This window comes from Gasterosteus aculeatus, chromosome 5, assembly GCF_964276395.1.
Source record: "Gasterosteus aculeatus chromosome 5, fGasAcu3.hap1.1, whole genome shotgun sequence".
Classification (NCBI taxonomy): Eukaryota; Metazoa; Chordata; class Actinopteri; order Perciformes; family Gasterosteidae; genus Gasterosteus; species Gasterosteus aculeatus.
In genome coordinates this window covers 11,842,990-11,870,939 of record NC_135692.1, presented here as the reverse complement: position 1 = coordinate 11,870,939, position 27,950 = coordinate 11,842,990, and the positions used below count along the sequence as shown (strand labels likewise).

Below are 27,950 nucleotides of genomic sequence, written 5' to 3'. Positions count from 1 at the left end.
AGATTATTAAATGTGTGTGCATGGATTGCTTGATACGCACGGATCACGTTGCATTTACGAGTGGAGACTGGAGCCGTATGGTGGAGATAGTTGTCACGGTCTGCAGCTCAGCACACAGCCACAAATGCATGCTGCGTTTAGGGACCAGTGGAAAACTTGGTCGACTCTGGGCAATCGGGAAGAAATATGTTTTTCAATATTTATTATCCTGTCGGTTCTTGGCAGATGTGTGAGATGCAACGGTTAAAGTGAACATATCTGTACTACAACATCCGATATGCGTTAAAGTCACCGAGGAAAAACCTCAGCACATATTGTCAGTAGACTTCCGAGGGGCAACAGGGCGTGAACTGTAAGTTATCTTCTGGGATCAGCTTTTGAAGGATAAAATCTGAACTGGCTGCAATGCAACAATTGTGACAGCGCTCCCTGATTTGCAGTGTAACGTTGTTTGAAACCCTCGACAAACAATTATACACTTCGATTATTATTTTGGTTATTGTATATACTACTGCATCATTCCCAATAGTTCGATAGAGCTCTATTTGATTCGTTTTCCTTTTTTTCCACAATTGCTCAATGTATTATAAACCTCTTAATACGATTGCTCGTATTAGCACGCTATTAATGAGATGCATGAACAAGTATATACGTGATTGCAGTAGCTTTCGGAGTATTGATTGAAAGCCGCATCGCTCAAATGGGGGAAATAGATGAAATAAAAGGAAATCACATTGCACGATATCGTCCATTACACATTTGTGACCCCTTTATGAATCAATTCCCCCCTATGTGTCTAGACAGTAGCGGTGGCTTTGCAGAGGCGCTACATCTGGCAATAGAATGAATAAAAGGTGAACAGCAGATAACCAGGCAGCCAATCAGAGTGCGAGTTTGAGGCGGTATCTGAGCGCTGATTGGTCGGCCACGCCTCGTACTGCCCTTATTGATGCGTTTGCTCAGCCAGCGACCACTCTCTCTTTCCCCGGTCTCTTTCCAGGCTACATTTCTGCTTTCACCCCCCCATTCCTCTCCGTTTAACATCCCGGACATCTATCCTATTCCTCTGCATCTCTTTGGTGAGTAATTTATCTTCCGCTAAGTCACGCTACGGGTTTTATGTGTGCGTTACGCAACGCAGAAAAACGTCGCAGCCATACCGGCGGTAACGTTATATCAGCATCATCGTTACATTTACCCTCCTCTGCTTTTCCGTCGCAACCGGTTTAGCCACCGCAAATGAAATAATACCCCCCGCATCTTTACCACTAAAACACGGGAATGACCGATTTATCTCGTTAATGCTGTTTTTTTTGTTGCTTCCGCACAGAGCATCGCCACCAAACCGCAGCCACGATGACGGAGGCGTCGGACATGAAGCAGCGCGTGTCAAGCAACGGAAATGTTCCAGAAGCGCCCATAGAAGACGTGTTCGACCACTCTTACAAGGAAAAGGAAGGGCCCAAACCTCCGAGGACCATCGTGTGGAGAAATGTCGTTTCCATGACCGTGTTGCATTTAGGTGCCGCTTACGGCGTGTGCCTCATTCCCTCGGCGTCTCCTTTGACCTTGCTGTGGTGTGAGTAAAACCCCAACCTGTTACGGTGTTTTATGCGAAAGACCTGTGTTTATTTTTGCATCATATACCCCCCCCCCCCCCCCCCGTTGGCGCAGCACTGTATTCTACCGAAATTACAGCTGTTATGTCACCGCGGCTGCAGATCGAACGGTTGCACCCTCCTCCCAGTATTCTGCATGCGGTGGGATTATAGATCAGGACATATAACCACCAGAGGTTTCATGTCACGGCAAGCATCTAAAAGCTGCGAAATGTGTGCGTTTTTGTGCTGAAATGACGCACGCACTCCTCAAACAGCAGAGACCCACTATAACGCGAGTTCAGTAACAGTACGGGAGGACATGGAGCGATTACACAAGCTCCATTCGGCCTTTAATGACTTGCATTGTTTGTTAGAATTCACTGGACTATTTGATTGTTGGGAACGTAAAACCCACACAAGGCTGCACTTCTGAACAGCATGCATGTGACCATCAAGCGTCAGCGCCCGACATGACGTAATTGCATCACCAAATGACTATCCCAGTTTCATGTGACTTGTCATGTTCATTTAAACTCTCGTGAGAAATGGAGGCCGCTACGAACCGCTCGACTCAAAGGCTCCTTTGGGTGATCTTCAGCCTGCACGGACCTTCGATAAAAAGAAAGGCCTTGTAATGAGGTGAAAAGTTGCAGTAATACGTTCATAATTTCATCTTTTTGAATCACTAGTTTACTGCTTAGCAGGTTGATTTCCCCCCTTGAGTTAAGCACTTTTAATAATGTAACATGGATGACTCACTAGCACTCTGTCACTTGTTACATTGATAGACTTAACACTGTCGGTACAAGTGTACAGAAAGCGGGTTGACTCTTGCAGCGTTTCAGTTCCTGCCAGTGCTAATTTGTTTATGCCTTTTCTCCCCACAGCCGTATTTTGTTTCCTGATCAGCGCTTTAGGAGTTACTGCTGGAGCTCATCGCCTGTGGAGTCACAGATCCTACAAGGCCTCATTACCTCTGAAGATCTTTCTTGGTTTAGCCAACTCCATGTCATTTCAGGTACACACACACACACACACACACCGTCCCAGCTCGCATAATAGCCGCTTTCATTACGGCGCAGCGACCACGTTGTGTCCGCAGTGTGTGTGTAATGTCTGTCTTTACTGGGACCCACAGAACGATATCTATGAGTGGGCTCGAGACCACAGGGTTCACCATAAATATTCGGAGACTGATGCCGACCCGCACAACGCCGTCCGGGGCTTCTTCTTCGCTCACATCGGCTGGCTGATGGTGCGCAAACACCCCGATGTCATCGAGAAGGGGAAAAAGCTGGAGCTCAATGACCTGACGTCTGACAAAGTTGTAATGTTTCAAAGGAAGTAAGTGGCTTCAAGTCAATGATTGATTTTACACTTGTAGCATTTAACCCGAAGAAAAAAGTAAACACCCCCAGAGGTTTTTCCTTATTTCTAATCTCCCAATAAGTTAATTACACATAGAGCAGCGTGAAGAAAGACAAATTCAACTGGGTCACTCTCTGTGTCTGCAGTCATTCTGGTTTAACAAGGCCGGCAATTACGAACATGTTCTTTCTGCGTGTTGGGATTGGTCCCCGCGGTTTATTTCAATGAAAACCCTTTAATATCGAAGAGAAATCCCTCTGACCGACAAGAAGCGCGTTGGTGTGTTTTTTAAGTTGTGCGGAGTAAAAAAAGCTCCGTCCTCTCTGCCCCCCCCCCCCCCCCCCCTCCCGCAGGCACTACAAGCTGTCGGTGCTGCTCATGTGCTTCTTCGTCCCCATGTCCGTCCCCTGGTACCTGTGGGGGGAGTCCCTGTGGGTGGCGTACTTCATCCCGTCCGTGTTGAGGTACACGCTGGTGCTGAACGCCACCTGGCTGGTCAACAGCGCGGCTCACATGTGGGGAAACCGGCCCTATGACAAGAGCATCAACCCCAGGGAGAACAAGTTTGTCACATTCAGCGCGATAGGTGAGTGACGCGGTCGAGTGCGTGTTCTCTCGCTGATGCGGCAGATAAATTATTAAAGGGAGGAATTTCAAGCTCGCGACGAGGGAAACCTTTTCACTTTTGAGTTATTTGAACTTTGCACCCGTGGCCTATATCGGCACAGTGGGTCAAAAGGTTACGCAGAAGACCAGTTCGAGGAAAACGAATACAGTTAAATAGTTACAAAGCAAATGGCCATTTTATTTAAACGCTGACTTTTTAAATGTATCTTAAAGATGAATGTTATTTACAATCAATTCACCTCGACCCCCAAATATAATATATATATATATATATATATATATATATATATATATATATATATATAACTTTATGGACCAGTAGTTCATCTTACATTTGTTTCTTTTCTAAAGACAAAGGACCGGTGGGCGTGTCACATGATCCTGGATTTCTAAATGTGGCCATTACAACCAAATCGACCGCTTCGACCCTCACTGAGGCCGAAAGTCCGCGTGCCAGTTATTGATTCGCTAACGCGCTCCACAGGTTATTATGAATAAAAGATTTGATGATTTGTTCAGCACTCTTTATTCTTGTGCTTTGCAGGCGAGGGATTTCACAACTATCACCACACGTTCCCCTTTGACTACGCGACGAGCGAGTTCGGCTGCAAGTTGAACCTCACCACCTGCTTCATCGACGCCATGTGCTTCCTGGGCCTGGCCACGGACCCCAAGAGGGTGTCCCACGAGCTGGTGGCGGCCCGATCACAGCGCACCGGGGACGGAAGCCCCCGAAGTGGCTAAGATCGATGGATCGTGGTCAGCTCGGAGGGGGAAAAACTATCAAAGATGAAGCTTCACAGTCCTCTGACAGCTCTACATTTCTCATCCACTGAAGATAACCGTCATCGTGAGGGCCTTGACAACATTTTGTAGCTGTAATTAAGTAATTTGTTCAAGGTGGATAAAAAGAAAAAAAAAAACCATTTTGCGAAGCTCTTTGGCTTCTGTCCAGGCCGAGTCGTGCAAAGACTTAGACCAGAAGTAGACGCATTTTAAAAGACAACGTCATTCTCTGCTGTTTTTGCCACTTTGGTGTGCGTTCTTCATGCAGTGTCAGTCATGTAGACGGTCATTTTATGTAAGTATTACTTAATTATTACTCAAAATAGATCAGAAGTGGAGCTCTGAAAGTACGATAACAATGTTTCAACTGATAATACTTATAGGAGACTGTCGTTGTTTTCAGAACGTTTTTATTGTTCTTATACCGAAAATTCACTTTGAGCGCTTTCAGATATGGGGGGGAAAAAAAGATGAGACTTTGAATGATGTTTTGGTTAAAAAAAAAAAAAAAGTTGTTGGGCGTCCATGAAATATGGCACACGCGAAAGAGGGAAGCAACCCAGACCTCCTGTTTCTCATAACAGGACCACGCTCACAACAGTGTCTTGCAGTATGTATCCAAATATATATATATATTTATATATATATACCCACCCCCAAAACATACTGTATTTAGTCTTCGGAGTAAATGGATTGAGTAATACCCAGAAAATATATGTGAGGCATTCATTGTTAAATTAAAAACTGCCGTTTAACAGCGAGATCAGTTTAAATTTTGAAAATCAACTTTTGGGTGGTTTTCAAGGAATCCATCAGCGTGCCAGATGTCAACATATTTATAAGCATCGCACTGGTCCCCCAGAGCACACTTGAGTCGATATTGCTTCGCCAACCCAACGTCATTGTGGAGGGCTTGTTTTTAACGTCGTGGCATCAGTGGCTTTGCTTCCACTTCCTCTTCCTCCATCAGTCATTTCCCTCTTTTGTCCAGAAACATCTGCAGCAGAGATCTCATTGGTCGATGCAGCAGCCAGTCATGAGACAGTTCTGCTGTTAGAAAACATGGCACACATGCATGACGATACGCTGTAGTCGGTGTTGTGGTGAGGTGTTTTATCGGTGACTCCAGTGGCAGAGTCGTGTCTATTTTTTGTAACGTACTGTGAAGCTGCATCACTTCTGGAACTGTTGCCGTGTTGATTTCTGAGACGAGTTAGGGTTTCCCCTTTGATATGCTACTAAAGCTGGTTGTCAGTCCTAAATTTCAGGTGCATCAGTGCTTATGTTCAACTTGAATTCTGGTGTGCAGAATGCTTATATTATCTTATTTGTTTATTTCTTTTTTTTCCCCTCATTGACTTGCTCTAAGCAGCTAGTTGCACTCCCAACATTTGGCAGTGAAATAAACCAAATTTGATTTCCTGTTTATTTTATAAGAATCAGGATACAACCTAATGCCTTATGACTTGTATCCATTCCTGATCTTCTTCGCGCCAAATCAGACCATGGTCCATGTTTACAGGCTGAAGCACCAGATGGAACATTGTTTTTTAATCTATAAACCCATTTAATTTAGACAAATTGACAACATCAAATAGACAAATCCAAGTGCTTTAAATTAAAGAATTCATATTCCAAGAATACAAAGAAATGCCTGCTGCAAAACGGTCAATCAACAGAGATAACCTGCAAAAAAAAAAGAGACCAGATTCTGATTCTTGTGTCAGCCCATCAGGGTTCATCATGAGCATCATCACAGCATTTGAAACAACTCCTACTGCCCCCAACACCAGAATCAACATTTTCCTAATGATTGTCAGTTTGAAAGATAATGTCAAATATCAACTGTACTATTCTGAAATAAAAATTCCCAATATTTTCAATACACACAATTAAGAGTTGTTGCTCTTCTTTTTCCCCCCGTTCTTCATTCCTTGTGTCTCTCTGAAATAAGTCCTCTCTGAAAATTAAACTTTCTTTTGTAATTTCACATCGAGCCTTTCTCTGCGCACACAGACGCACACTGATAAGTGCCTTATTTTAAATTCAGATTCGGATATAAATATATTCACAAACATGTGGGCCGTGGTGCTTAGTTGGCTGAAACATATGATGATGCAGCTGCTCCTGCTGCAGGCCCAGTGCGACCCAACAACAGCCAACAGGAAGCATTTAATCCTGATAAGAAAAGCCTGTCGGGGGTTGGACGCCATCACACATTAGTGAGGAGGAAACCTGCTTTTCTGGCTTGATGGTTACACGATATCTTCAGTTTTGGAAGTTCAGAAGGTACTTGTTCCGTGGATGTTAGCTGCTTCTAGTCTCCTACAGCATATTTAAATAGTAAAGATTATTATTAATGCATCAGAGGTTGGAGTAACATAGCGTGTTCGCGTTCTGCTAAATGTTTTCTTCTAAATAGCTGGAATTCTTTCTCTCAATGCATTTTTGTGTGTCTGAAGATGGCAATCTGCAGTCTCCCCGATAACCAACTGGAACATGTCAGAGGATTCGCTGTCCTCTGGGCAGCTTTTGATCTTCTGCGGTGAAGAATTCAACACTTCCAGTTGGCTGCTGACGTAAGTGTGCGAGTCAAACTATTTAATGCCGCATTCTCACACACAGCAGTGAGGAATGTGGGACCAGTGTGCCGTCCAGTTATCTTCTTATTCCATCATTCCTTTTAGGGGTCAATGAGTGCTTGGTTTGTAGGTTGTACCTATTGAGCAGTTATTTAATCCTGAAACGGTTTGTAGATTCCTCAATTAGTTGATCGTTTTAAGTCATTTTTTAAAACCGTCTCAAAAGCATAATTATGAATTGAATATCTCGTTTTGCAGTGTTCTGCAACATGTTTTGAAAAAAAAAAGATGCTTTCCATTAATAAAAGTGGAAATGCTTCACTTGCAGCACTGTTTCGTAGTAGTTTAACAGCAGCAGGCCGTCTCAGAGTCACACACAGCAGAACTATTAAAGTCCTGAGGCTACTGAGTCCCACAAGGGCGGCGTCACTTCATGACTCACAAGAAGGCCGCTGTGGTGTGATGTGAGGTGAGCTAACAGCGTTAACATCACCCCAGAAGGGAGATGACGGAAGGGTTACTGCAGTTCAAAACAAACAAAAAAAAATACATTCATGCTCCACGACTCGAAGCGTCTGACTCCAACCGGCCAATCAGCATCGAGGTCCCGACTTGTGATCCCCCCCTCCGCCAATGGAGCGAGGCTGCGGGAACATGTGCGTGTTCCTAAAGTAAGACACGTCTGAAGGGGAAATGCGATCCGGTAACAAATCGAATAGCCGTAACGTGTCGAGCTGCATCAGAGCTTCCGGCCTAACAGGCATTCTGCATAGTAAGGTATAAAAAAAAATACCCCCCGCCCCATCTAATTGCAGTCATTGAACGCAACACACCTGTCCACACCCTGGTGGTGAGAAGCTCCGCCTCCAAGGTTCAACTGCTGAGGTGTGCAAACAGGAGACACACAACGCAGCAAACAGAGGATAGAGAATCTTTAACACAAACTTCTAAAAGCCAAATGAAGGAAAGCAACATCTTTGAAGAGTCCAAAACATTTTGAGGACAAACAAAAAAGGGCTTTACTAATTTATTAATGCACAAACCATTAATCAATCAGTCCAATTACCTAATGTTCAGAATATGTGATTAATATCAAGTATCTTTGTCTACTTGGTCATCAATCTATCATTGGGTAGCTGCCAAAGGTATTCAAGGTTGCTCTCTTTCTAATAAAACAAGGTCATGATATATTTAAGAAATATTTAAGTAATCTAAGTCACACTTTGTCATTTGTAAATGCTTGGAAAACCCTGAAGTTCTTCTTTTCCTTTCTGAATTGTTCCCTAAAAGGTGAATGTATCAATCACAATCACTTGAGCCTGAAAAGCTTTGAATTGAAGTTTTATTTGAAAAAGATAGCGACATGAGTAAAGTAAGCAACGTGGATTGTATAAATATCTGTGCAACAACGAGCACACGGAGGCACTTTACTGCCTTCGGTTGCCATGATACAGGAAACTATACAGCTTCAGGTCCAGCTGCAAAATTCAGAATATCACACGTTCTAATTCATCCGTTCATTTTTGTTACTATCATCGTATCAGATGGTCTAATCTAAAACAATCACAGTTTAAAAAAAAAAAAAAAAACAACCTACGCCATAGTTACAAAAGGATAACCTGTATTGAAGCGTCTTTAACACAAGGTGAAATACAGATTTAAAAATCAATTGCAGTTCAACATAAATTAATGTAATTCTTTCAGTCACAGCAGATGAAGAGAACAATCAGTATTTATGGAAGTGTCTCCTTGACAACGTATCGGTGGGTTTTCTCCTTATAGAAACTACGCCGACAGGACAGATGGGGAGATGAACGCAATTTTTTATTCAAACAGTTTCCCTCCCTTATTTGGACGTGGGAGCTGCTCGTCCCGGATGCTCCGTTTGGACCACCGCATGTGTTCACCTTGATTCAAACTTCCAATATTACACCAACCGTTGAATTGACACAGAATCACGACTCTCCGAATACATTCACTTCATCGTCAAACCACAGATCTCTACACGAATCCACCAAGGCGCCGAAACCGGCCACCAGGAAGGAATATGTAGTGAGTGATGAAGACCACCATCCGCAATATCATCAGTAGTTATTCTTGTCATCAGGTCAAAAAGAAATAAATACATATATAACAGTAGGATAACACTGATGTCTGGTTGGTGGCGTCAACCCCCCCCCCCCACACAAGGGCTTACACGCCCAACTTGTTGCCGATGGTCATGAGCACTTTGAGGATTGGCATGAAGGCGGAGATCTCACTGAAGTTGCTGCTGCTGACCACCTGGGTGTGGACCTCCAGGCCGCGCTGGTAGTTCTGGCTCGCCACGCAGCGGCTGATCTCGTGCAGCCCGTTCAGAATGTTGTGAGTGAGCTGGGAGAAGATTATCACACGTTACTACGTGGCACCTGATGTTACGCCTATAAAAAGCCAGATAATTCACAGTACCCATGAAGACATCCTCAAATGGCTCGTGTTGGTCTGACCGGCAGTCCAAAACTATGAGTCAACACTTCTGTGCTGTGTGAGCTAATGAAGGAATGTTAAATGTTTACAGGCTCTTTAGTTGGATGGTGAATGGTTGAAGCTGTGAATGAGGACCTGCTCAGGCTTTGCAGGAACTATGTTGGTCCTTCATTTTATTGTCGTGTCTCGATCACCAGGTGATGTGGTTGTTCACTTCTAATCTATTTCACCAGGTTTTACCTTTTTGCTGACCCTAAATATATTCTTCTAGGCGGTTTGTCGACCCTTCTGTCTGCTTTTCTCTTAGACGGGCTTTTTTATTTTTGTTGTCCCCCCCCCAAAGAAAGATAATATTTGCTGAGTAGTCCTTGATAATAATTTTGCGTGTGCGTGCATTATTTCTTACCGACTGCTCTCTCAGCTTGTCGTACAAGTATCCCAAACGTTTGGCTGCATCATCAAGTTTCCTCTTTGTTTGCTGAAAGAAAAATAATTATTTGTTGTAGTCGCTTATATACACAACAGAACCCAAACCTTCTGCTAGAATCCATGCGAGATTTATCGCAAACAGCAAGTAAACCCCACACCCAAAAAAACCCATTTGACACTTACTGGGTCTCCCGCGGCGAGCTGGCAGCGCTGCACCAGGCTGTCAAAGGTGGATTTGAGGACGGCGTGTTCAGCAGGGATTTCTTTCTGCTCCACCCGCTCTGCCGGCAGCTGCTGGAGAAGCTGAGCAGCAACAAGGACACAGGTGCAAAGGGGTTGAAAAGTGCTTCTGCGGAGCGAGAAATCCCATGACAGCCACTTGTCCAACACCAACCTGGACGCTGGGCTCCTGCGGGGCCCCGGGGGGGACCTGGGCGTGGTCGTGGGGGTGAGGACCCTCCACGGGGAACCCCATCACGGGGGCAGTGATGGGGGTTGGTGGAGTGTAGTTATCGGGGAGCTGAAACAGTAAGATGCATCCAGTCAGGAACAAGAAACAAAGTCAATCTTTCATCGGTTTTTCTTTAAGGAGAAGAAACTCCACAACAAGCTTACTAAATGTTCCACTTTAGTTTATCAGCACTTGCTTGCTGAAAATTCCCATTTCGCTGAGGGTTTGTCACTCTGCATGACCCCTTTCAAATTGCACTTAGGTCTTTTAATTCATCAAATGTTCATCAGTGGAGCTTAACGAATGAACACTTCATTAGTGAATTGAAAAAATTTTTTTGGCCCAAACTGTAACTACAACAGCAGATGATTTGACAAAAGTAAGAAATCTAAGCATCGCCAGTTTTCTGAAGGAAACACATTTACAAAAATCGAATTCATTATATTTCAAAGAAATGAACACACTGGAAGAAAATGACCCAAAAGAATAGATTGGTAGTGGCGAATACCTTCTTCTTTCTGGGTCCGCCTCGAACTGCTGGCGGGTCATTCCAGCCTTCTTGAGGTCCTAAATCAACAAGACGAACAACAAGAAGTGAGAGTTTGAATAGCGACAGGTGGAATTCTTTTGCGCGCACACTCAAGCGGTCAAAGATTGTCAGCACAAAACAACCTCTTTGAGCCGGGTGGGTTTGTGTAGACGGCAAAAACATTCATTAAGCAGAAAACTCTTGCAAACCTACGCGCTAACAAGGCAGCCAAAATGGGGAAATGTCCAGGCAGCATCCTAATGATCAATCAATCAACAGTAACAACATCTTAATGCTAAATTATAAAAAAAAACATACATATAATTGTTGAGCACAAACATGTCAAACGTCTCCACTAGAGCGTTCATAGGCAAACTGCTAGAGAAAATTCTATTTTGAGTAAGTAAAGCCTGCAAGCACTTTGTTTTTTCCATATTTCCTTCCTTTAATAGTCTTATTAAATACTTTCTCTTTCACCCAAGAAACTGATTATCAGGATTTGATCAGAGTACTTTAACAGATGTAGGTTTTGTAGTCTTAGTCTGCCATGTTTACCGGTTTCACATAATGTAAAAAAATAAAATAAATCCCCATTGATGACAGCTATCACAAAAAGAGTGTTGCATTCAAAATAGGACCATCAGTATCTTGATTTGAGACTGGAGGATGTGGTTTTGATCACTGTGTTTTAAGCTAATATGTACAGCCATACAAATAAATGAAGTCACCATATTTCCTCCAAGCGTACAGCGGCACAAGCAAACACTACCAAAACTACACTTGTTGACCAGCAAAATAAAAGAAACCCTGTATGATGGATTGTAATCAAATACAAAAGGTGTGTTTTGTGTTATACAGTTATTTCTCTGGTCACTCAAGTGTATTTTTTGTACATTTCAATGCACTGCTATTGCATATCCAACCCTATCAGTGTCACCTGGAAGGTCAACCTGGGAATTCAGCCAGGGAACGAATCCTGAAAGTTAAATGAGGCGCTCAGCTGAATATGATGGAATAAAGCGACAGATTGCTGCTCACGTCTTTGACATGAGACCTACCCGTGGGAGGAGGAGGAGCAACAGCTGGGGCCGGGAAGGGCTTTACAGCAGGAGCCCCCGGGCCGCCCTGTGGGTACCCTGGCCCGAGAGGGGCATAGGAACCAGATGCCATGGGGGGTGCAGGCCCCTGGTGGTGGTGGAGGCCCCCTGGGTACATGGGAGCGGTTTGGGAGCTGGGCGGCATGGGGCCCGTAGGAGAAGAGGTAGACGGCATGAAGCTCGTCGGCGGCACGCCGGGGCTGCCCATGGTGAACATGCCTCCGGGCGTCGATGTCGGAGGCGATAGCGGAGGTCCGGATAGGTTAGCGGCTTGCATCGAGGGACCTGGGGGAGGGAAGACTGAGGGTCCCCCAAATGCCATGCGCTGAGGCTGGAATGACTGATGAGGATGGAAACCTAGGAAAGGAGAAGTGCCATTCAATTTATCCGTCTTTACGTCCTTCACATTTCTCCAGAACCGCTCACCTACTTCACACTAAACAGGTGTGTGGCTGAGGACCCAGGGGAGCGCGTTTGTCAGATTTAGACACACTTTATAAGAACATTTGCTCTGCAGCAGCGGGGGCGGAGCTTCAAGGCTGCGTGGACTTAGTCAAGCATGTCTTAAGTAGTGGGTGGACAACACAATTGGAAGCAGAATGTGTGTCTTTCCTTTGTGCTTTATGCTAACTTGAAACACCTTTATTGTTATGACCAGCAAAATACCTCCGCCAATCACTACCGCACAGTTTAAATTGAAACAGAGGCCTTATCAGCGCAATGTCCTTAAACATACTGGACTATCGGGTGTGTTTTTTTTCTCGACTCATCTGAAATAGGTGAAAGTATCACACAACATCAAACCTGGAGCCGGAGCAGGATGTTGAGGGTAAGGGGGCCTCAGGCTGGGGCGGGGCGCATTGGGCGGCAGTACATGAGAATAAGGTGGCAGATCGGGCCCGGTGTGGGTTGGAGGTTGGGGGGTAAATACCGACGGCATAGGAGGCTGCTGTCGGGCACCCTGGGAAGGAGCAGAGGGGTGATACTGACCCTAAAGAGGGAGATAAAATAACACTATGTTTTAAAGAAAAGTTCAATAATCACATAGGTACATTTCGGATTTGATGCTTTGGATTGCTAATAAATGCATACCATCATTTGTGCGTTTAGTGTAGGAGTCTGAGCAGCAGGAGTGTCCACAGGCTTGGCTGTGGACACATTGACTCTGCTGAGGGACTTTGGATGGCGCGGTCCTCTAGCGGCCTCTTCCTGAGCGTGGAACAGCCGGTCTTTTAGCATTGTGATCCCGGCCTGGGAAGACAACATTCTGTCAACACACGATGTTATTTACCTGTTTCGGGGATGAGAAATGCGTTTTTGTTTTGCTGTGCGGTGCTGTGCTTACTTGGTCCGAGTTGTCAGGCAGGTAGGTCGTGGCAATGGCCAGACTGCCCTCTGCAGCCAGTATGCCGGCGTAGCAGGTTAGCTTCTCTGCCAGGATGGGGCTCTGGATCTCAACCTCGCTGTTGCGGAGGCGTTCGATTGACTTGCGCAGCATCATCACTTTTTCAACCAGATCCTAAAAAAACGTCAGATGTCACTGTGACTGGCCCATGCTTCAGTGCTCTCACATTTAGGCTGAAATGGTTCACTGAAAGTGCAGCCCAGGAAAATATCTTAAAATAACTTCTCAACCTTTGCACATCCGAAACAAGCAACTGTTCTAAATCCATCACATATCAGCAGAACCTTCTGGTGGACAGACAAGACACCTTTGCAAACTGCATTAATCAATTATAAATCAGTTTATACTATAGTATATAAATTAGTGAATTCATCTAAATAATGAATTGTGCTTGACAACATTGCTTAATTAAGTTTATTTACCAGCTCGACCACAAAAAAAGTTCTGGTATTGATATTGATGCATTTTCTGTGCTAGATAAAACAGAATTTTGTTCATGTAAAGCAAAGAAAAAAAGGCGTGTACCTCTAGACCAAGAGGGGAGGAGCAGTCTTTATGTAAGGCCCAGCACTCCACGAGCTTCTCGATGTTCCCGGAGCAGATGTAACACAGACAAGCCTGCAGGCAGCGCTTCTCCGTCCTCTCGCGCTCCAACCGACCTCCCAGAGTGTCTACCGAGGAGAATCAAGAAAGAGAGATGGCAGAAATTAGGGCAGGCGGGCTGAGAACAACGAGAGATGTTATTCAGCAAGAAAAGCAAGTATCGTTTAAAACGGGGCAGTTTGCCTGGAAGCGAGGCAAGCCGCAACACGACCGGAGCAACTTACCACACAGGCGGGCAAAATCCTCAGGGTGGGCGTAAGTCAGCAGAGCAGCGAGGGCCTCCTTCCAATTGTCTAACTCACAGCTTTGCACGATGTCCTTCCAGTTCTGCGTCACCACCGACGATATGAGCTGCATTTGAGACGGACACATTTGATTAAATGTTCTTCCTGTAGTTGCGCAGAGTGAAACGGAAGGAATCCAAACACATTCTCACCATTGAAATGCTGTTCTTCTGATTGCTCAGGTAGTGTTGCTGAGTTTTCTTGAGCAGCTCCTCCCCTCCGCTGATTGACAAGAGGATGGCTTCAGCGTAACGGCCGCCGTTAAGACACAAATCCACAGCTCCCTCAAAGTTACCGACCAGCAGCGCCTGGCTTATCAGACCATCGGTGTCTGAAAAAAAAAAAAAAAAAGACAAGGTCATTCACCATCAACACAAAATGCACTTTTTTGCAATGACAACATTATTATATTAAGAGAACATTTGTTGCCAGCAAATCATTAAGTGTGGGTGCAGATGAGGGATGTACCACATGATACAGGGATCTGGAAATTGGAGTTTTCCTTTGGAGTCAGACTGAATAGGTCTGTCGGTGAAACAGAACCAGAAGTTCTGGCGTCACCAACAGCGGATGGCCCATCTGACCTCTGTAAAGATATTTTACAGTAAACAAGAGCTAAAAGCGTGGTGTGCAAGTAACAAAACTAAAACTATTTGAACATTTTGCTTCCACAGTTGCAGACCTCGGTGGAGAGCCGCTGCATCTTTTCTGCCAGATCTTTGGCATCCACTCCATGTCCATTATGCTGAAAACTCTTCCCCAGGCATTTCGAGATCTGAATAAACATGATATATTTATTTTATATTTATGATATGATGATTTATATATATATATATATATATATATATATATATATATATATATATATATATATAAGGTAGATGAGCTACATTTAAAAAAAATCTGATGGCAGAATACCTTTTTCTCCAGTTCATCTTTGCTAAAGCCCAAAAGTCTGAGGAATTTCACGCGGGCTTCATCCTCAAAGTTCACCTGTAAACAAAGTGAATTGATTTAAAAAAAAAAAAAAAAGCACTACTCTTTACTGTCTCAATGCTAAGAGGACGTGAGGCCCCACCAGAAGGAACTTCCATATGTCCTGCTCTGCGTCTGACGCGGCGCTCTGAATCTTGGCCTGGCAGTAGCTGTTGAAGGAGCCCGACTGCAGCGCTGCCTGCAGCTCCCTGGAGCGCTGCAGGAACTCAGTCTCCGTGGTGACCTGGCTCATAAACACCTGTCTGGGGATGGGCTGGGGGCTCTGCACTGGAGGCAGCTTGGGATTCTCAAAGGTTACCAGCTTTCCACCAAACTGAAAAATAAAAAACAAGACAAAATCAAACGTCAACGCCTCTTCTGTCCGCATGCTTATTAGACATATTTTTGTTGCACCTACAGCAAAGGAAGCGCCCACAGGCCTGCGCACCCACTTAGGGGGCTTCTTCAACGGGTTAACTACGGTGTCCTGCACTGCAGGCTGAGGGACTTGCAGGGGGGGGAGCACCTGCCCTGTACCAAAGGGATCCATTGAATCAAATGAAGAGGACATCTGTCAAATAAAAAGTTTAGTGTTAAAAACAAGCACAGCTCTTTGAGGTAGAGCTGAAACAATTATTGGATTGACAGAAAATGTCTCAGCAACGATTTTGAGAATTGAGCAACATTTTAAAATGTCACTTGTTTAAGCTGTGCTAATGTAAATATCTTCTGGTTTCCTTTGTCTATGATTGAAAACTGAGAGTTTTGGGGTTTTGAATGCATCACTAAATGTAATGAATTGAAAAATCAGCAAATCAATTAATCTAGAAACCTATCATTGATTGCGATCAATCAATCATTTAACTATCACACATATTCATTATTATCCACTAGTCAATGTCCCAAAAAAAAAAAACTTTACGCCTGCGCCATCTTGTGGTCAAACAAGGAAGCACAGCCCATAGCTTTAAGACAATAAATAAATAAAATTTCATTAAGAACAGCAACTACCTTATCTGATGAACCTTGCTGCTGAGCCTTCAAGCTTCCTCCCATAACAGAGTAAACAGTGATTCTGCCATCAAATGAGGCGGCAGAAAGGAGGGCTGGATTCCTGGGGCACCACTGGACATCGAAGCACCACTGATTTGTTGTTGGGAGCTCATAGATGACCTAAAATAAAGGAAAAGAAAACTGGATAATCCACATCGTCACTATGCAATATAATTCAGGCATAACAGAGAAGCAGCAGCTGATTGTCCCATACATCTCCAGTGTTTGGATTCCAGCAGAGAATCCTGTTGTCTTTAGCACTGCTCAGTAGGAGCTCAGAGTCAGCCTGGCTCCAGGATATGGACAGAATCCCCCTGCAAGAAAACGCCAAAAGAAAGTACGTTAGGTATATTCTGCAACACGACAAAACAATCTGAAAGGAGCACAAACCATTTAAACCCTGACCGTGTGTGGTTCTCAAAGACTTTAAGGGGTGAAGTGGCAAAACGGAGGTCCCACATCTGGATGACCGGCATTCGGTCGTCTTCAGAGGCCAACACCAACTGAGTGGCCACATCAGGGTGCCAGAGCATTCCTGAACAATGCATCTGAAACAGATTTAGGAGCATAAGATACTTTTACAGGGGGCAGTTACATCATGTTTATTTTCTCTAACCGGCAGCGGCTGGGAAATCTTGAAAATAGTCGCAAAATAAATGCTAATCCCAAAAGATTTTAGTCATTGGTTGAGAGACCTGAGGATGTTACAAATTAGGAGTTTGGCGTGAGAAAAATATTTAGACAGCTTAGTGATGATCATAGAAGGCAAGTTTGTTTTTCTATAATTTGACAGGCCTACAGTCCAACCACCCATTGATTTGTTTTCCTGTTTTTGGCAGAAGATAACTGAGGACTCAAGGCAATATATATTAAAGCCACAAACCCTGTTGCTGTGGTCACTGATCTTGATGATGGGCTCGTTCTTCCGCAGATCCCACACAACTGCTTTCCCACTGGGGCTGGAAGAGGCCAGGATGTGCTGAACCTGTCTGTTCCACGACACAACACTGATGTCTTCAGCAGGCTGAAACAAACAAACAACCGCTGTCAAAACAAACCTGACTTGTTCAAATGATATTCTAGCCGTGCCTGCTGCTGATTAAGGATCAAGACATTTAGCAAGGTAAATTATTATTTATTTTTTTAATTTTTTTATAAAAATTGGTATCCTGGGATATAGAACACATCAAATTGGAAACCACAAACAAACATTTCCAGTGTTTTTTAGTATCAGCTAACATGCATGAAACTACAAAAGGTAAACCAAAAGAAAGCTGAAAGTTCAGGTCTGTATCAACACAAAAGGTGTACGAATTTCTCACAAAATATGTGTGAACTTCCCCAAACTCATGATATCTCATATCTCAATCACAGACACACACACACCTGTGTCTTTGTTCCTGGTGTCATTGGACTGTTAAAGCTGTTTAGATCCCAGATATATATCTCTGAATCATTTGCTCCTGAAGCGAGGAGATTACTCTGGTAGAGAAAACATAAATTGAGAATGATTAGCAAACGTATATAGCGGCACCAAGAGGGAAGTACTTGTACTTCTCTACAAATTTTATCTGAAGACATTTACCTGAAAGGGGTTGAAATCGAGTGCTCTGACCGGCCCTGTGTGTTTGTCAGATTGCCCCACTACTGCCTCTGCACCGGAGCTCATTATGACCTCTGGGTCGTATACAGTCAGCGTGCCATTTTCACTGCCACCAACAAGTCTCCCTCCAGTACCATCTGCTCCCATTCCAAAATTCACCCATACGATACTGTGCAACCTTTGGAATATGAAAAGCAAATAGTTATTTCCCTACAAATGGCACACTGAAAGGCAGCAGTCCTTATGACACAGATTTAGTGTTTTCGTTTCAGAGGGGGTGTTGAATCTGCTTGTTGATATAGGATATTTTACATTATTAGGATAAGAAATTAAATTGAAAACCAGAATACTGAAGTTCTAAATGTAGATGAGGTAGTATTGTATCAAAGGAATAATGAACAGATTTGTATTTCTCCTCTATAAGTTACCTGTTGGAGGTGGGTAAGGAACCTTTGAGCTGCATGTCCAGAGATGGATCTGAGAAATCCAACTCAAATATCTCCAGGGCAGCTGTGGTGTTGAAAGAGGCATCAAGCTGTTGTGCAGATGTTCCTAAGGCCAGGTGGATGGGGTGGTGCTCCGCAGGACTCCACGCTTGGTGGGCAGTCCTCTGGATCTCCTTCAGCCTCATATTACTTTAATAATTAGTTACCTTCAAGTCCTGGACAGGCGAACGGACCCCACTACATAAAAGAAATGCATATATTAGCTGGCAATTGGCGTGGGTTAACAATACACTCTCAAGTACCGCACACAGCTGCATTCGCAACTAAAATGTTTCCTTCCAACTCAGCTACTACAAGGTGCCACCCAGACAGGTTGTCTACGACTACTCCCTGGAACTGTGGGCTAACGTTCACCTAGCTGTGCCCAATCTGACAACTTCAAAACGTTAAATATACACACAGTATATGTCAACCCGGTGTTGGTGAATTCTGACCAGTAACCGGTGTTCAAAATTAGGTTAAATTGTCGCCAAAGCCCTTATAAATGAATTCAACGTAAACTTAAGTAAGCCTGAAATGTAACGCTAGTTAGCTAATGTTAGCCTTCACAAATCTGCCTCTAACGCTAAAGGCTCGTACACTTAGCAGAAACATTGAACACTTAGGTTAATATCTTATTGCCACCATTACTAAACTGTACCTCCAGTACTGGTTGGTTGATTCATTGTGCATACCACTAACTTACATACGAAGTCGTATTAACGTTACAGGTTAACGTCTCCTCTTGCCTTCAGCACCGGGTAGTTCCAGTGCATAACCGGAACCGGGGCTGCTTCTAGCTAGAAATCAATCTTACGGCCACCACCCTTGATTCCACATTTCAACAGCAACGCGGTGTAAGACACTATTAGGCACAGCAAAGGAAAGACACACGCAGCTTTGAGAATAACTCACATCAACTGTGCTTTTTACCGACTGTGGCGGCCTGTCTGCGTCCGCTACAAACTGGTAAGCTAGCTTCTTCTCAGCAAAGCTAGCAGCTTAGCCACAGGCGAATTTTGGCCCAAAGTACCTTTCCGTGTTGTCACTGATCTACGGAAGCCGACGCGAACATTTCTCATATGATAATAGCCGATAATAGTAGATAACGCCGATGTCACCATTGATCCAACAAAGAAAAAGGAATTGTAGCGATGGATCATGTTCTTTGACCGTTGTCAGTCAAATTTAGATTATTAAGTTGTGTAGTTTGTGACAGGTTGACAGGCTCTATATACACAAAACAGGTACACATTGAGGAATGTGACTTAAGTCTTTATTCTGGACAGAAATATATATACACAGTAGAGTCAGATAGCAGTCATTAGATTTTAAAATTTTTGATTTCCTCTGGTTGTTTTTCCGGATCTCCTCCATTCTCCAAGAACAGGTTGTTAAAGGGATACTGTTTCGGGGCCTGCAAGAGAGACATATGCTTTGATGAAAATATGTATGTTATTAAGGAAATCACAATCGAAAAACATCCCATCCACACAAGACAAAAAAAAATAAAACATGCTAAAAATATACTTGTCTCACATTGAATGAAAGTATTCACAAACTAAATGGAGTGATCGCCAAACTGATGAAGACAGCCAGGAATGAGTATGTCCCAGTACATAGTGTATCAAAAACACTATGCGAAGAATACCTGGAAGCATTCGGTCACTTTTTGCGGTAATCAAGCCAGCAGACTTTTCTGTTTATTATGACCCACAATACGTCTCCAGAGTGAATATGAAAGTAAGGTAGCCACAAATCAAAAAGCAATGTCATAACAAAACAGTATGTTCCAATGAAATCCATAAGGAAACAATTCATACTTTGTAAAAAAGAAGAAAAAAAAGTATGCGATTTGGGACACATGGTATTAGTGGATAAATTGTTGTTTTGCTGTGTTCTTAAACTTGTTCTAGATATTTTTTTAAATAAATTGATTTATGCATAAGGGTTGCAAAAATAAGTCAAAAACAAAAAATTAATTACGCCAGGGTGGTGAGATAAAGTCACGAAATGCGTTGCTTTTGTGCATTTGACTAATTGATCAGGTAATTTCACATACCTTTAAAATAGAATTTAGTACAAATGAATAAACCCAAGCATTTATCTGTACTTACAACAGGTTGATAAGCTGGTATTTTCTCCCCAACGTAGAACATAAACAGCATGAACCCGATGAAACCAAACAGTTGTTTGCACATTGTGGACCAATCCACAGGACTAGGAGACGTATCCACACGGTTCCGGATGAACATGTCAAAATCCCACTGCAACTAAAGACAGAGAACAATCACTGGTTAATGGAAATTCTTATACCGTTCACATTAAAGACAAAATTATACAGAAATGTCAATGTTAATTTTATTTATATAGCACTTTTAAATGCAAATGGCCAGCAAGTGCTTTACAGGATGAAAAATAATCAGCAGCAATAAACAATACGAGCAAAAGTAAAAGAACAAACAAGCAAAAACAGTAAAAGTCAAACAAATAAAAGATCCAATACAGGTGACTTAACTCAGCCAAAGGCCAAGGTAAACAAATGGGTCTTAAGGCGTGTTTTAAAAGTAGAAAGGCCTGTTGCAGACCGCACAGAAAACGGCAAAGCACCACAGTGTGGGAAGCCGCTATTGCAAAGGCTCGATCTCAGCTGACCTGCTTGTCCAATAATAGAATTGAAAAATAACAGAAATAAATTAAATAAATTACAGAAATAATACCATACTGGTGTGGTGTGGCGAGGCTTTATTTATGACTGTCCATTTTCAATATATGGTTCGAGTCCTGGCTGCCCCATGTCGAAGTGTCCCTGAGCAAGATGCCTAATCCCTAATTGCTCCCCGGGCCAAAATGTAATAAAAAGCCATGGGTTAGAAATACAATTTAATGTAAGTTGCTTTGGATAAATGACCTGTAATGTAATGTAATATATGAGTTGAACATGTGCATCTGACATCACAGCAAGTCGTCATCATCTTACCGGCTCTCCCCAGTTCCTTCTCAAGTCAGGGTGGTCCCACTCGTACCAGGGGTCTCTCTCACACTGAGACTTTTCTGGTAACATTGGATAATCCCCATAGCTACAGAAACACACCGATGGCAGTTAGTTAATGGCATATACTAGCTGTATTACCGGCAATTCAGCCAGTGGTTAAGCATCAGGCAACCATAACAATACATGAGCTGAACCTTACTTTCCATTGATTGTTTTTTTTAATTTTATCTCTTCAAAATAAAGCTCACCCCTCGCCCTTGTCGGGATATGGCTCATAGTCCTCAACCGTCATGCTGTACTTCTTTGCTGCAGCAGCTTTCTCGTCGGGGGACGTCGGGCAAGGACCAGGCAGATCAGCCTTTGACACACCGGAGGCTGAAACGATGACATTTTTGAAGACACTCTTTTTAATAAATAAAACCCAAAAGGAAATAAGAATGAAGAAATTAAAATGCAATCCTGTCCAGCCTTCAGCCCGTGGATGTAACGTTAGCTGTTACGAGGAGCTTTACACTCATTCAAATTAGCGGTAGCTGCTCAGTTAGCAACAGACAACGTTAGCATGTCAAGGTTACTTTCATTCGAGCCGTTAAACTTTCATCTCTGGCACGTTTCTAAAGAGAAATGTATCCGAAAGGCTAAACGAAGGAAATGCATCCACTGACCTGCTCTGCGTCCCGACAGAAGAGCGGATATGCCCGGACCTCTGCCTTTAGAGAGAGCCTGGGCCCACCGTCGGAAACCAACTCCTGCCATGTTTACTGGCTGCTGCCGTCCGGCACACACCAGGAAGTACGCATGCGCGAGATTTGAAGTAAGGGTCCGTGTAAGGACCAATTCATGCTAAACATGTGTAAACAATGTAACGGCTGCGTGAACCATCCGCCTATTAACAGAAGCAATAACGGGAGTGACAAAAAATGTAACTGGTAGAAAATGTCTTTTATAGTGTTTTTATTTATTTATATGTATGTTGCAGACACCATCATATTAGAGGAACATGTGACACTCCTCCAGTAGCTGAAGGGAACTAGTCCTCAGAGTGAATGTGCTGAAGCTCTGAGGCCTGTTCCTCTTCCCATCAGATCCAGCTCAGGTGCACGAGTGCATTTACTGGGGGATCGTCACTCTGCTACCGGTGACAAATTGAAGAAAATCCGTCAGAGAAGATCTGCTATGTCCTTCTCCACATTCTCAATGGGGCAATGAGGTTCATACCTGCAGTAAAGGGAACACATTAGAGCCACTATTATGTATGACCTAATGAAGGGAGGATTCGGTTTCTAACTTGCAGTCCATGATGTATAACTTCACCTTTTGAAGGGCATTCCATCTGCTGCGATTAGAAACTTCTCAAAATTCCACCTTATGTCATTGACACTGATTGGGTTCCAGTAGAATTTCTTCATATCTCCAATGACAGGATTCACAAATGGCAACAATTCCTGTGACAGTACAATATAATCTATGAGTAAAAACACTCATCAACAAATATTGTATATTCAGATACTTTGTAAAAAGAATCCCACTACCTTTAGATATGTGAAAAGAGGATCTTCATTTACTCCATTCACTTCAACCCTCCCAAAGACAGGAAACTTTGGCACAAACCCACAACCAGGTCTCACATACTTTAGAATGTTGAGGGTTTCATGATTCACCTCTGAAAGATACAAGTACAATATTTTATTACTAATGAGTTGATCATTCACAATTTTTGTATTCATAACTTAAAAATGTTAAATGTTTACCACATAGCATGTGCATTTACGTGGTGAGACGTAAGACAAAACAATTATATAGGTTAGTGGTGGAAGAAGTATTTAGTTCTTTTAATTAGGCAAAAAATACCCATACATTATTGTAAAAATCCTTAACTAGGATTAAAAGTCCAGCATTCAAAATCCTTCTTCAAAGAAGTAACATCACCAAAAATGTACCCGAAGCACCAAAAGTAAAAGTAATAATTCTGCAGAATAATAATAATGTACAGTACTTGAGTAAATTTACACAGTTACTTGTGTAGAGTAGAGTATCCCTCTGGCACATGAGGTAAACAATGTATTATCTCTGTGACATTTCAAAGGCATTAGTGTACTCACCAGGTGACTGGAGTCCGAATTGGTTGCTGGGAAAAGCGAGGACAGTGAAGTTGAGGTCGCCAAACATTTCCGTCAGCGCATTCAGTCGGTGGTACTGAGGGAACAGGACACAAAATCAGAAGGCTTTAATAAAAAAAAAAGGAAAACACAGGACATGTGTTATGAGATAATGTGATATGACTGCAATCAATCAGTGCTCTTTGTAGAATATTACCTCCTCTATCGTTGACCCTCAGAAGGTGGCAACGTTGATGATGAGAAGCACTTTACCTCTGTAGTTACTGAGCGGAACCAGCTGTCTATCCAGGGTCTCAACAGAGAAATCATAGATTGATTTACACGCCATTTTTGTACTTTAGCTTGTATATGGGATTGTAGTCAGTCAAGAGTGAGTATTCACTGGTCCATCCTGTTGGCTCATGTCATTCACTCAAACATAACTCATGGGTCAGCAATTCTTCAGCATGACTGACTTCATTGTTCTCCTGGGCAGAGGTGAGCAGGCAGGATTGTCATTTGTTCAGCGCAGGTGTTCCATGAAAATTGGCTGCTAATGTGGTGACAGCTAATTGGCTGTGGGCAAAAATAAAGATTAAAAATAAATTCATATGGGTCATGGTCATTGTGGCTGCATTCTTTCATCTGTAGAACACACACCGAGAAAAAAGTTAAACGTTAACAATCACATTTAAGAATATTTTGTTTCATAGTCTGAAATCCCAGTCTAAAGTTACGGCACTTAACTATTAATAAATGTTATTTTATCATCGCAGAGTAAATATGTAAATGACAGAATGATCATTGACGTCAACCCGGAAAATGATAACTGGTGCGTTCACGTTACTCGTAAACGCGTAAGACCATAGTAATGACAGACCTAAGTCAACTAAACACAACTTCTCTAATATCTAGTTAACGACACAAATAGTATTTATTATAAGGATGAGGAAGGGTTAACTTTTTTTATATGGTTTAACAGTCTAATGACGTATCATTGAGCAATTGTTTGCTTTACCAACAGATTAAAGTGTATTAAGATACCAGGTAGCGAAACAAGTATATAAATATGTGGGTACCTCACAGTTACTCCAAATTATTGGCATTTGTGTTCAATAAATACCAAATTTGTCAGAATGTATTACGGTTTTGGACACTTAATAGGCCATTCAACACTCGAACACTCAAATTTAAAGTATTCTGATAGTCCCCAAATGCAGCATTAGGTTTGGGTTACACCTTAAACGCTTGAAAGATGCTAAAGGAAAACACGTTATTGTGGCACGTATGTAAAGAGCAGCGCGTCCTTAAAAACCCCGTCTAACACAGTTGAATCAGAATGGACGAAGAGGCCAAGATGCGGACGTAAGTGTCTTTAAACACGGGGGTTTTGTGTCTCAAAAAGCAGCTGGATGGTGTCCCCGGCGAGCTAGCAGGCGAGCTAGCATCGGTAGCAACAACAACTGTGGGATGTAACTGTTAGCTGGTTGTCGTATCTTCTTCATTTACGGCCGCCGACGTGAATTGTTATATTACCGCGACACGGCTTATTTAAAACCTATTTGTTTCCATATGATGTTACTGTCTTCTTTTCTTGCTTCCTAAGACTTTACATCTGGTTGTTTGGAGCTGTGAATGCAGTGTCAAAGTTCAGCAGTAAAAAAAACAATCTCGCATTTCTTCAGCAGGTGCCATCTTTTGGACTTGCCCTGGGAGGACGTCCTGGTTCCACATGTTTTATGCCATTTGCCACTGCAACACCTCGTCAGCCTGCAGAGGGTGAGCAAGCAGTTCCACAGCCTCATCCAGGTGTATCTGGCCAACTGCAGGACGTTTGATCTGTCCTCGGTAAGTCCTCGTGAGAGTCTGAATAGCCTGCAAGTATATGTTGAGAGGTTTGATGATGGACGTCTGCCCTCTGCCCTGTTTTGATATTTACAGATCGGACCTTCCATTTCCAAGGAGGCGTTTTGCTCCATGTTAAAGGACAACAAAGTTCTCCACAGCCTGTCTCTCCAGAGCTGTTCAGACTGGGTGACGGACAAAGAGCTGCTGCCGGTCATCGGCCAGAACCAGCACCTGCAGAGAGTGGACATGAGCGGGTGTGTCTGGCTCACCCGCCACGCCCTGGTGGCGGTGTCCTTGAGCTGCATGCACCTCCAACGCCTCGGTCTGGCTCACTGCGAGTGGGTGGACAGCCTGTCCCTGCGCAGCCTCGCCGACCACTGCGGGGGGCTGCAGTCCATCGACCTCACCGCCTGCCGCCAGCTCAAAGACGACGCCATCTGCTACCTGGCCAAGAAGTGTTCGAAGTTGAGGTCGCTGTCTTTGGCTGTCAACGCCAACGTCACTGACGAGTCGGTGGAGGAGGTGGCCAAGAACTGCAGGGGCCTGGAGCAGCTGGACCTGACGGGTTGCCTGCGGGTCAGGAACCAGTCCATCAGGTGTGTCTTCTTCTCTTACTTGAAAGTGTAACCCAGACAAGCTTGTGCAACCCCTGCCCACACATCTCACCTGTGCAGCCATCCTTAAGATCCTCTGCGTGCTGTGCTCACAGGACTCTCGGCGAGTACTGCCCCAAGCTGCAGTCCCTGAAGGTGAATCACTGCCACGACGTGACGGAGTCGAGCCTGGATCCTCTACGCAAGCGCAACGTAGTGATCGACGTCGAGCCGCCTTTACAGAGAGCTCTGGTGCTTCTCCAGGATGTGCTGGGTTTTGCTCCATTTATCAATCTCCAAATATAGTCTTTCGCCTGTCTATATGTCACGTGCACACAGGTAGGCAACAAAAGCAGTGAATAGGAGCTTCTGAGATGTTTGTATCCAAAAATGAATCTGAATGAATTAGGTTTATTTGCGGCAAATAAAGATGGCGGCGGCAATAATTTGTAATCAACATTTACTCTCCCGTTGTTGCAGGTGTCCTCATCAAAGCCGTCCCTCTCAACTGCATCACATGTGCGTGTGAGCGGCTCTAAGAAACAAGAAGAACCCGGATGTTTTACTGTCATGTTTAAAAATAACGCGGGCGAAAAACTTCACCGGAATGGGAACAAAGATGAACATTTTGTTTACGTCAGAAAACGACTGAAGAAAACGATGTACTATTTAGGAACTGCCGTCTCGTGTCTAAAAGATGTCACTGCACTGCTAGTTAATCATTCAGTGTTGTAATATTGTGGGTTTAAGGAAAATAAGTTTGAACTAAAGTAGGGTATTTCTGTTTGTTTTCAAAGCAAAGTACATACATTTTTTTATGACATATTAAGAAACATCCATCTTACGTTTCATTTAGAAACATTAAAATTATGTTTGAGTTTAATTAAACATTTAATTTTGCCTGTGTTTGCCAATTTGAAGAATACATTCTCCCAAATCATGCTAAAAACATTCTCTCAGTTTTGGTTTCATGTGTTCAGGATTTCATCACCTTCACTACTGAGACTTTTGCTGGCGCTACAATTCAATGGAGGCGAATGCAATTACGTCAGTGGTTCTGATTGTTTGTCTTCCAGAAACAAAGTCCTGGCTCCTCAGAATAATCCGCCGTCCTCATGGTCTTGAGTTGTTAACTACTTCTAAAATGAAAACTGCTGACCAGCTTTATGGCTCACGGTCGGATCAAACCTATCTTGCATGGCTGAAAGCCACCAGAGATTAGTGGGAAAGCGTTGACACGTTTTCTTTTGACGTTGGTGAAGCGATCCTTTGAATTCATATTGCTCATAAATTCATACGTGTATGGAAAAGTATTTGTCTGAAATAGTAAAGTATTATGACTGTTTCCATTAAATACTTGAGATGATTAAAAAAAATCCTGTAACTGAAATGCTGTTAACCAATAATACAGTATATTAAATATATACATAAGAAATATTAAATAGCAAAATACCATCAGTTGAATATTGTCACTTTTCAGGCTTCATAAATCAGCTTTGATGTAACAGTATGATGTGCAATCACATTTTTCCTTCCCAGTCCTGATTCCAGTACTTCAATTTATCTGAAAGTATCTTTTGAACATTTGAGATATAATACTCATTTTTATTTATTATTTGGCAAGAGATTTCTGTGACAGGCTAAAAATGACCCCGATGTTGGAATAAATGTAACCATTGGCAAAAACCCACTAAATTTAAACATTTACGGAAAGCACTTTATTTAATGTGGATAGATGAGGGTCACTTTGTCCAAACAATTATTGAATAGGGAGCCTGAAGATAAAAAATTTGACAATTTCTCCGAAGTGTTCCTGACCAATTTGATGTATAAAAAAAAAAAAAAAACAATGATTCATTTTGATGTCAGATTCTTAATCTTGTAGGAATTAAATTCCTACAAATCCCTTGATTGTCAGGCATAAGCGGGTGCTATCGAAGCTTTGCAGCGGTGGAGTTTAACGAAGGAGATCACCTCTCCAGATGTTTAATGACTCAATGTGACACAAGGTGGCAGCAGTGAGTCGGCATACGTGTCCGTCATTGGGCTTTTTGAGAAGCTGTGTGACTTT

General features: G+C 43.1%; 5 protein-coding genes across 10 annotated transcripts; 2 read left to right on the top strand and 3 right to left on the bottom strand.

Moving 5' to 3' along the window:
* Positions 1-897: 897 nt before the first annotated feature.
* Positions 898-6,274, top strand: scd (stearoyl-CoA desaturase (delta-9-desaturase)). Its single transcript, XM_040176556.2, has 6 exons — positions 898-1,079; positions 1,331-1,579; positions 2,489-2,619; positions 2,740-2,945; positions 3,323-3,555; positions 4,141-6,274. The coding sequence occupies exons 1-6, from the start codon at positions 950-952 to the stop codon at positions 4,338-4,340; spliced, it is 1,149 nt and encodes a 382-aa protein (XP_040032490.1). The 5' UTR covers positions 898-949; the 3' UTR covers positions 4,341-6,274.
* Positions 6,275-8,288: 2,014 nt separating this feature from the next.
* Positions 8,289-19,401, bottom strand: sec31b (SEC31 homolog B, COPII coat complex component). 4 transcript variants are annotated; one of them, XM_078103407.1, is made up of 26 exons: positions 19,260-19,401; positions 18,288-18,542; positions 17,842-18,037; positions 17,643-17,738; positions 17,140-17,280; positions 16,662-16,804; positions 16,471-16,570; positions 16,215-16,376; positions 15,622-15,774; positions 15,307-15,537; positions 15,147-15,221; positions 14,911-15,003; positions 14,697-14,814; positions 14,381-14,559; positions 14,169-14,295; positions 13,867-14,012; positions 13,282-13,455; positions 13,029-13,187; positions 12,741-12,927; positions 11,898-12,293; positions 11,777-11,815; positions 10,819-10,877; positions 10,254-10,379; positions 10,043-10,162; positions 9,837-9,908; positions 8,289-9,337 (listed from the first exon to the last, which is right to left on the bottom strand). In XM_078103407.1, exons 2-26 carry the CDS (start codon positions 18,488-18,490, stop codon positions 9,158-9,160), a joined length of 3,675 nt encoding a protein of 1,224 aa, XP_077959533.1. In that variant the 5' UTR covers positions 18,491-18,542; positions 19,260-19,401; the 3' UTR covers positions 8,289-9,157. The 4 variants fall into 4 exon arrangements, with proteins under 4 accessions (XP_077959533.1, XP_077959535.1, XP_040032488.2 ...); XM_078103409.1 differs by lacking the exon at positions 19,260-19,401 and adding an exon at positions 19,051-19,190; XM_040176554.2 differs by lacking the exon at positions 11,777-11,815.
* Positions 19,402-19,603: 202 nt separating this feature from the next.
* Positions 19,604-22,190, bottom strand: ndufb8 (NADH:ubiquinone oxidoreductase subunit B8). Its single transcript, XM_040176567.2, has 5 exons — positions 22,005-22,190; positions 21,588-21,714; positions 21,325-21,424; positions 20,462-20,617; positions 19,604-19,761 (listed from the first exon to the last, which is right to left on the bottom strand). Exons 1-5 carry the CDS (start codon positions 22,093-22,095, stop codon positions 19,669-19,671), a joined length of 567 nt encoding a protein of 188 aa, XP_040032501.2. The 5' UTR covers positions 22,096-22,190; the 3' UTR covers positions 19,604-19,668.
* Positions 22,191-22,276: 86 nt separating this feature from the next.
* On the bottom strand, positions 22,277-24,220 carry gpx9 (glutathione peroxidase 9). The gene is made up of 5 exons (XM_040176568.2): positions 23,656-24,220; positions 23,442-23,535; positions 22,872-23,002; positions 22,654-22,784; positions 22,277-22,557 (listed from the first exon to the last, which is right to left on the bottom strand). Exons 1-5 carry the CDS (start codon positions 23,785-23,787, stop codon positions 22,500-22,502), a joined length of 546 nt encoding a protein of 181 aa, XP_040032502.2. The 5' UTR covers positions 23,788-24,220; the 3' UTR covers positions 22,277-22,499.
* Positions 24,198-27,255, top strand: fbxl15 (F-box and leucine-rich repeat protein 15). Of its 3 annotated transcripts, none has more exons than XM_040176564.2 (5): positions 24,198-24,803; positions 25,124-25,286; positions 25,380-25,882; positions 25,996-26,218; positions 26,360-27,255. In XM_040176564.2, the coding sequence occupies exons 1-4, from the start codon at positions 24,778-24,780 to the stop codon at positions 26,183-26,185; spliced, it is 882 nt and encodes a 293-aa protein (XP_040032498.1). In that variant the 5' UTR covers positions 24,198-24,777; the 3' UTR covers positions 26,186-26,218; positions 26,360-27,255. The 3 variants fall into 3 exon arrangements, with proteins under 3 accessions (XP_040032498.1, XP_040032499.1, XP_040032497.2); XM_040176565.2 differs by having other exon boundaries at positions 24,635-24,803; positions 25,127-25,286; XM_040176563.2 differs by lacking the exon at positions 24,198-24,803 and having other exon boundaries at positions 25,059-25,286.
* Positions 27,256-27,950: the final 695 nt, after the last annotated feature.

Coding starts and splice junctions, on each gene's coding strand:
- sec31b (XM_078103407.1), bottom strand. CDS start 18,490: ATGAGGCTGAAGGAGATCCAGAGGACTGCCCACCAAGCGTGGAGTCCT. Junction 10,380..10,818: donor GCGGACCCAGAAAGAAGAAG/GTATTCGCCACT, acceptor TTACTGTTTCAG/CTCCCCGATAACTACACTCC. Junction 10,163..10,253: donor CGCAGGAGCCCAGCGTCCAG/GTTGGTGTTGGA, acceptor GTTGCTGCTCAG/CTTCTCCAGCAGCTGCCGGC.
- fbxl15 (XM_040176563.2), top strand. CDS start 25,074: ATGCAGTGTCAAAGTTCAGCAGTAAAAAAAACAATCTCGCATTTCTTC. Junction 25,287..25,379: donor GGACGTTTGATCTGTCCTCG/GTAAGTCCTCGT, acceptor TGATATTTACAG/ATCGGACCTTCCATTTCCAA. Junction 25,883..25,995: donor GTCAGGAACCAGTCCATCAG/GTGTGTCTTCTT, acceptor CTGTGCTCACAG/GACTCTCGGCGAGTACTGCC.
- scd (XM_040176556.2), top strand. CDS start 950: ATGCGTTTGCTCAGCCAGCGACCACTCTCTCTTTCCCCGGTCTCTTTC. Junction 1,080..1,330: donor TATTCCTCTGCATCTCTTTG/GTGAGTAATTTA, acceptor GCTTCCGCACAG/AGCATCGCCACCAAACCGCA. Junction 3,556..4,140: donor TGTCACATTCAGCGCGATAG/GTGAGTGACGCG, acceptor TGTGCTTTGCAG/GCGAGGGATTTCACAACTAT.
- ndufb8 (XM_040176567.2), bottom strand. CDS start 22,095: ATGGCAGGAGTTGGTTTCCGACGGTGGGCCCAGGCTCTCTCTAAAGGC. Junction 21,715..22,004: donor TCTGTCGGGACGCAGAGCAG/GTCAGTGGATGC, acceptor TCATCGTTTCAG/CCTCCGGTGTGTCAAAGGCT. Junction 20,618..21,324: donor GAAGGAACTGGGGAGAGCCG/GTAAGATGATGA, acceptor CTCTGTCTTTAG/TTGCAGTGGGATTTTGACAT.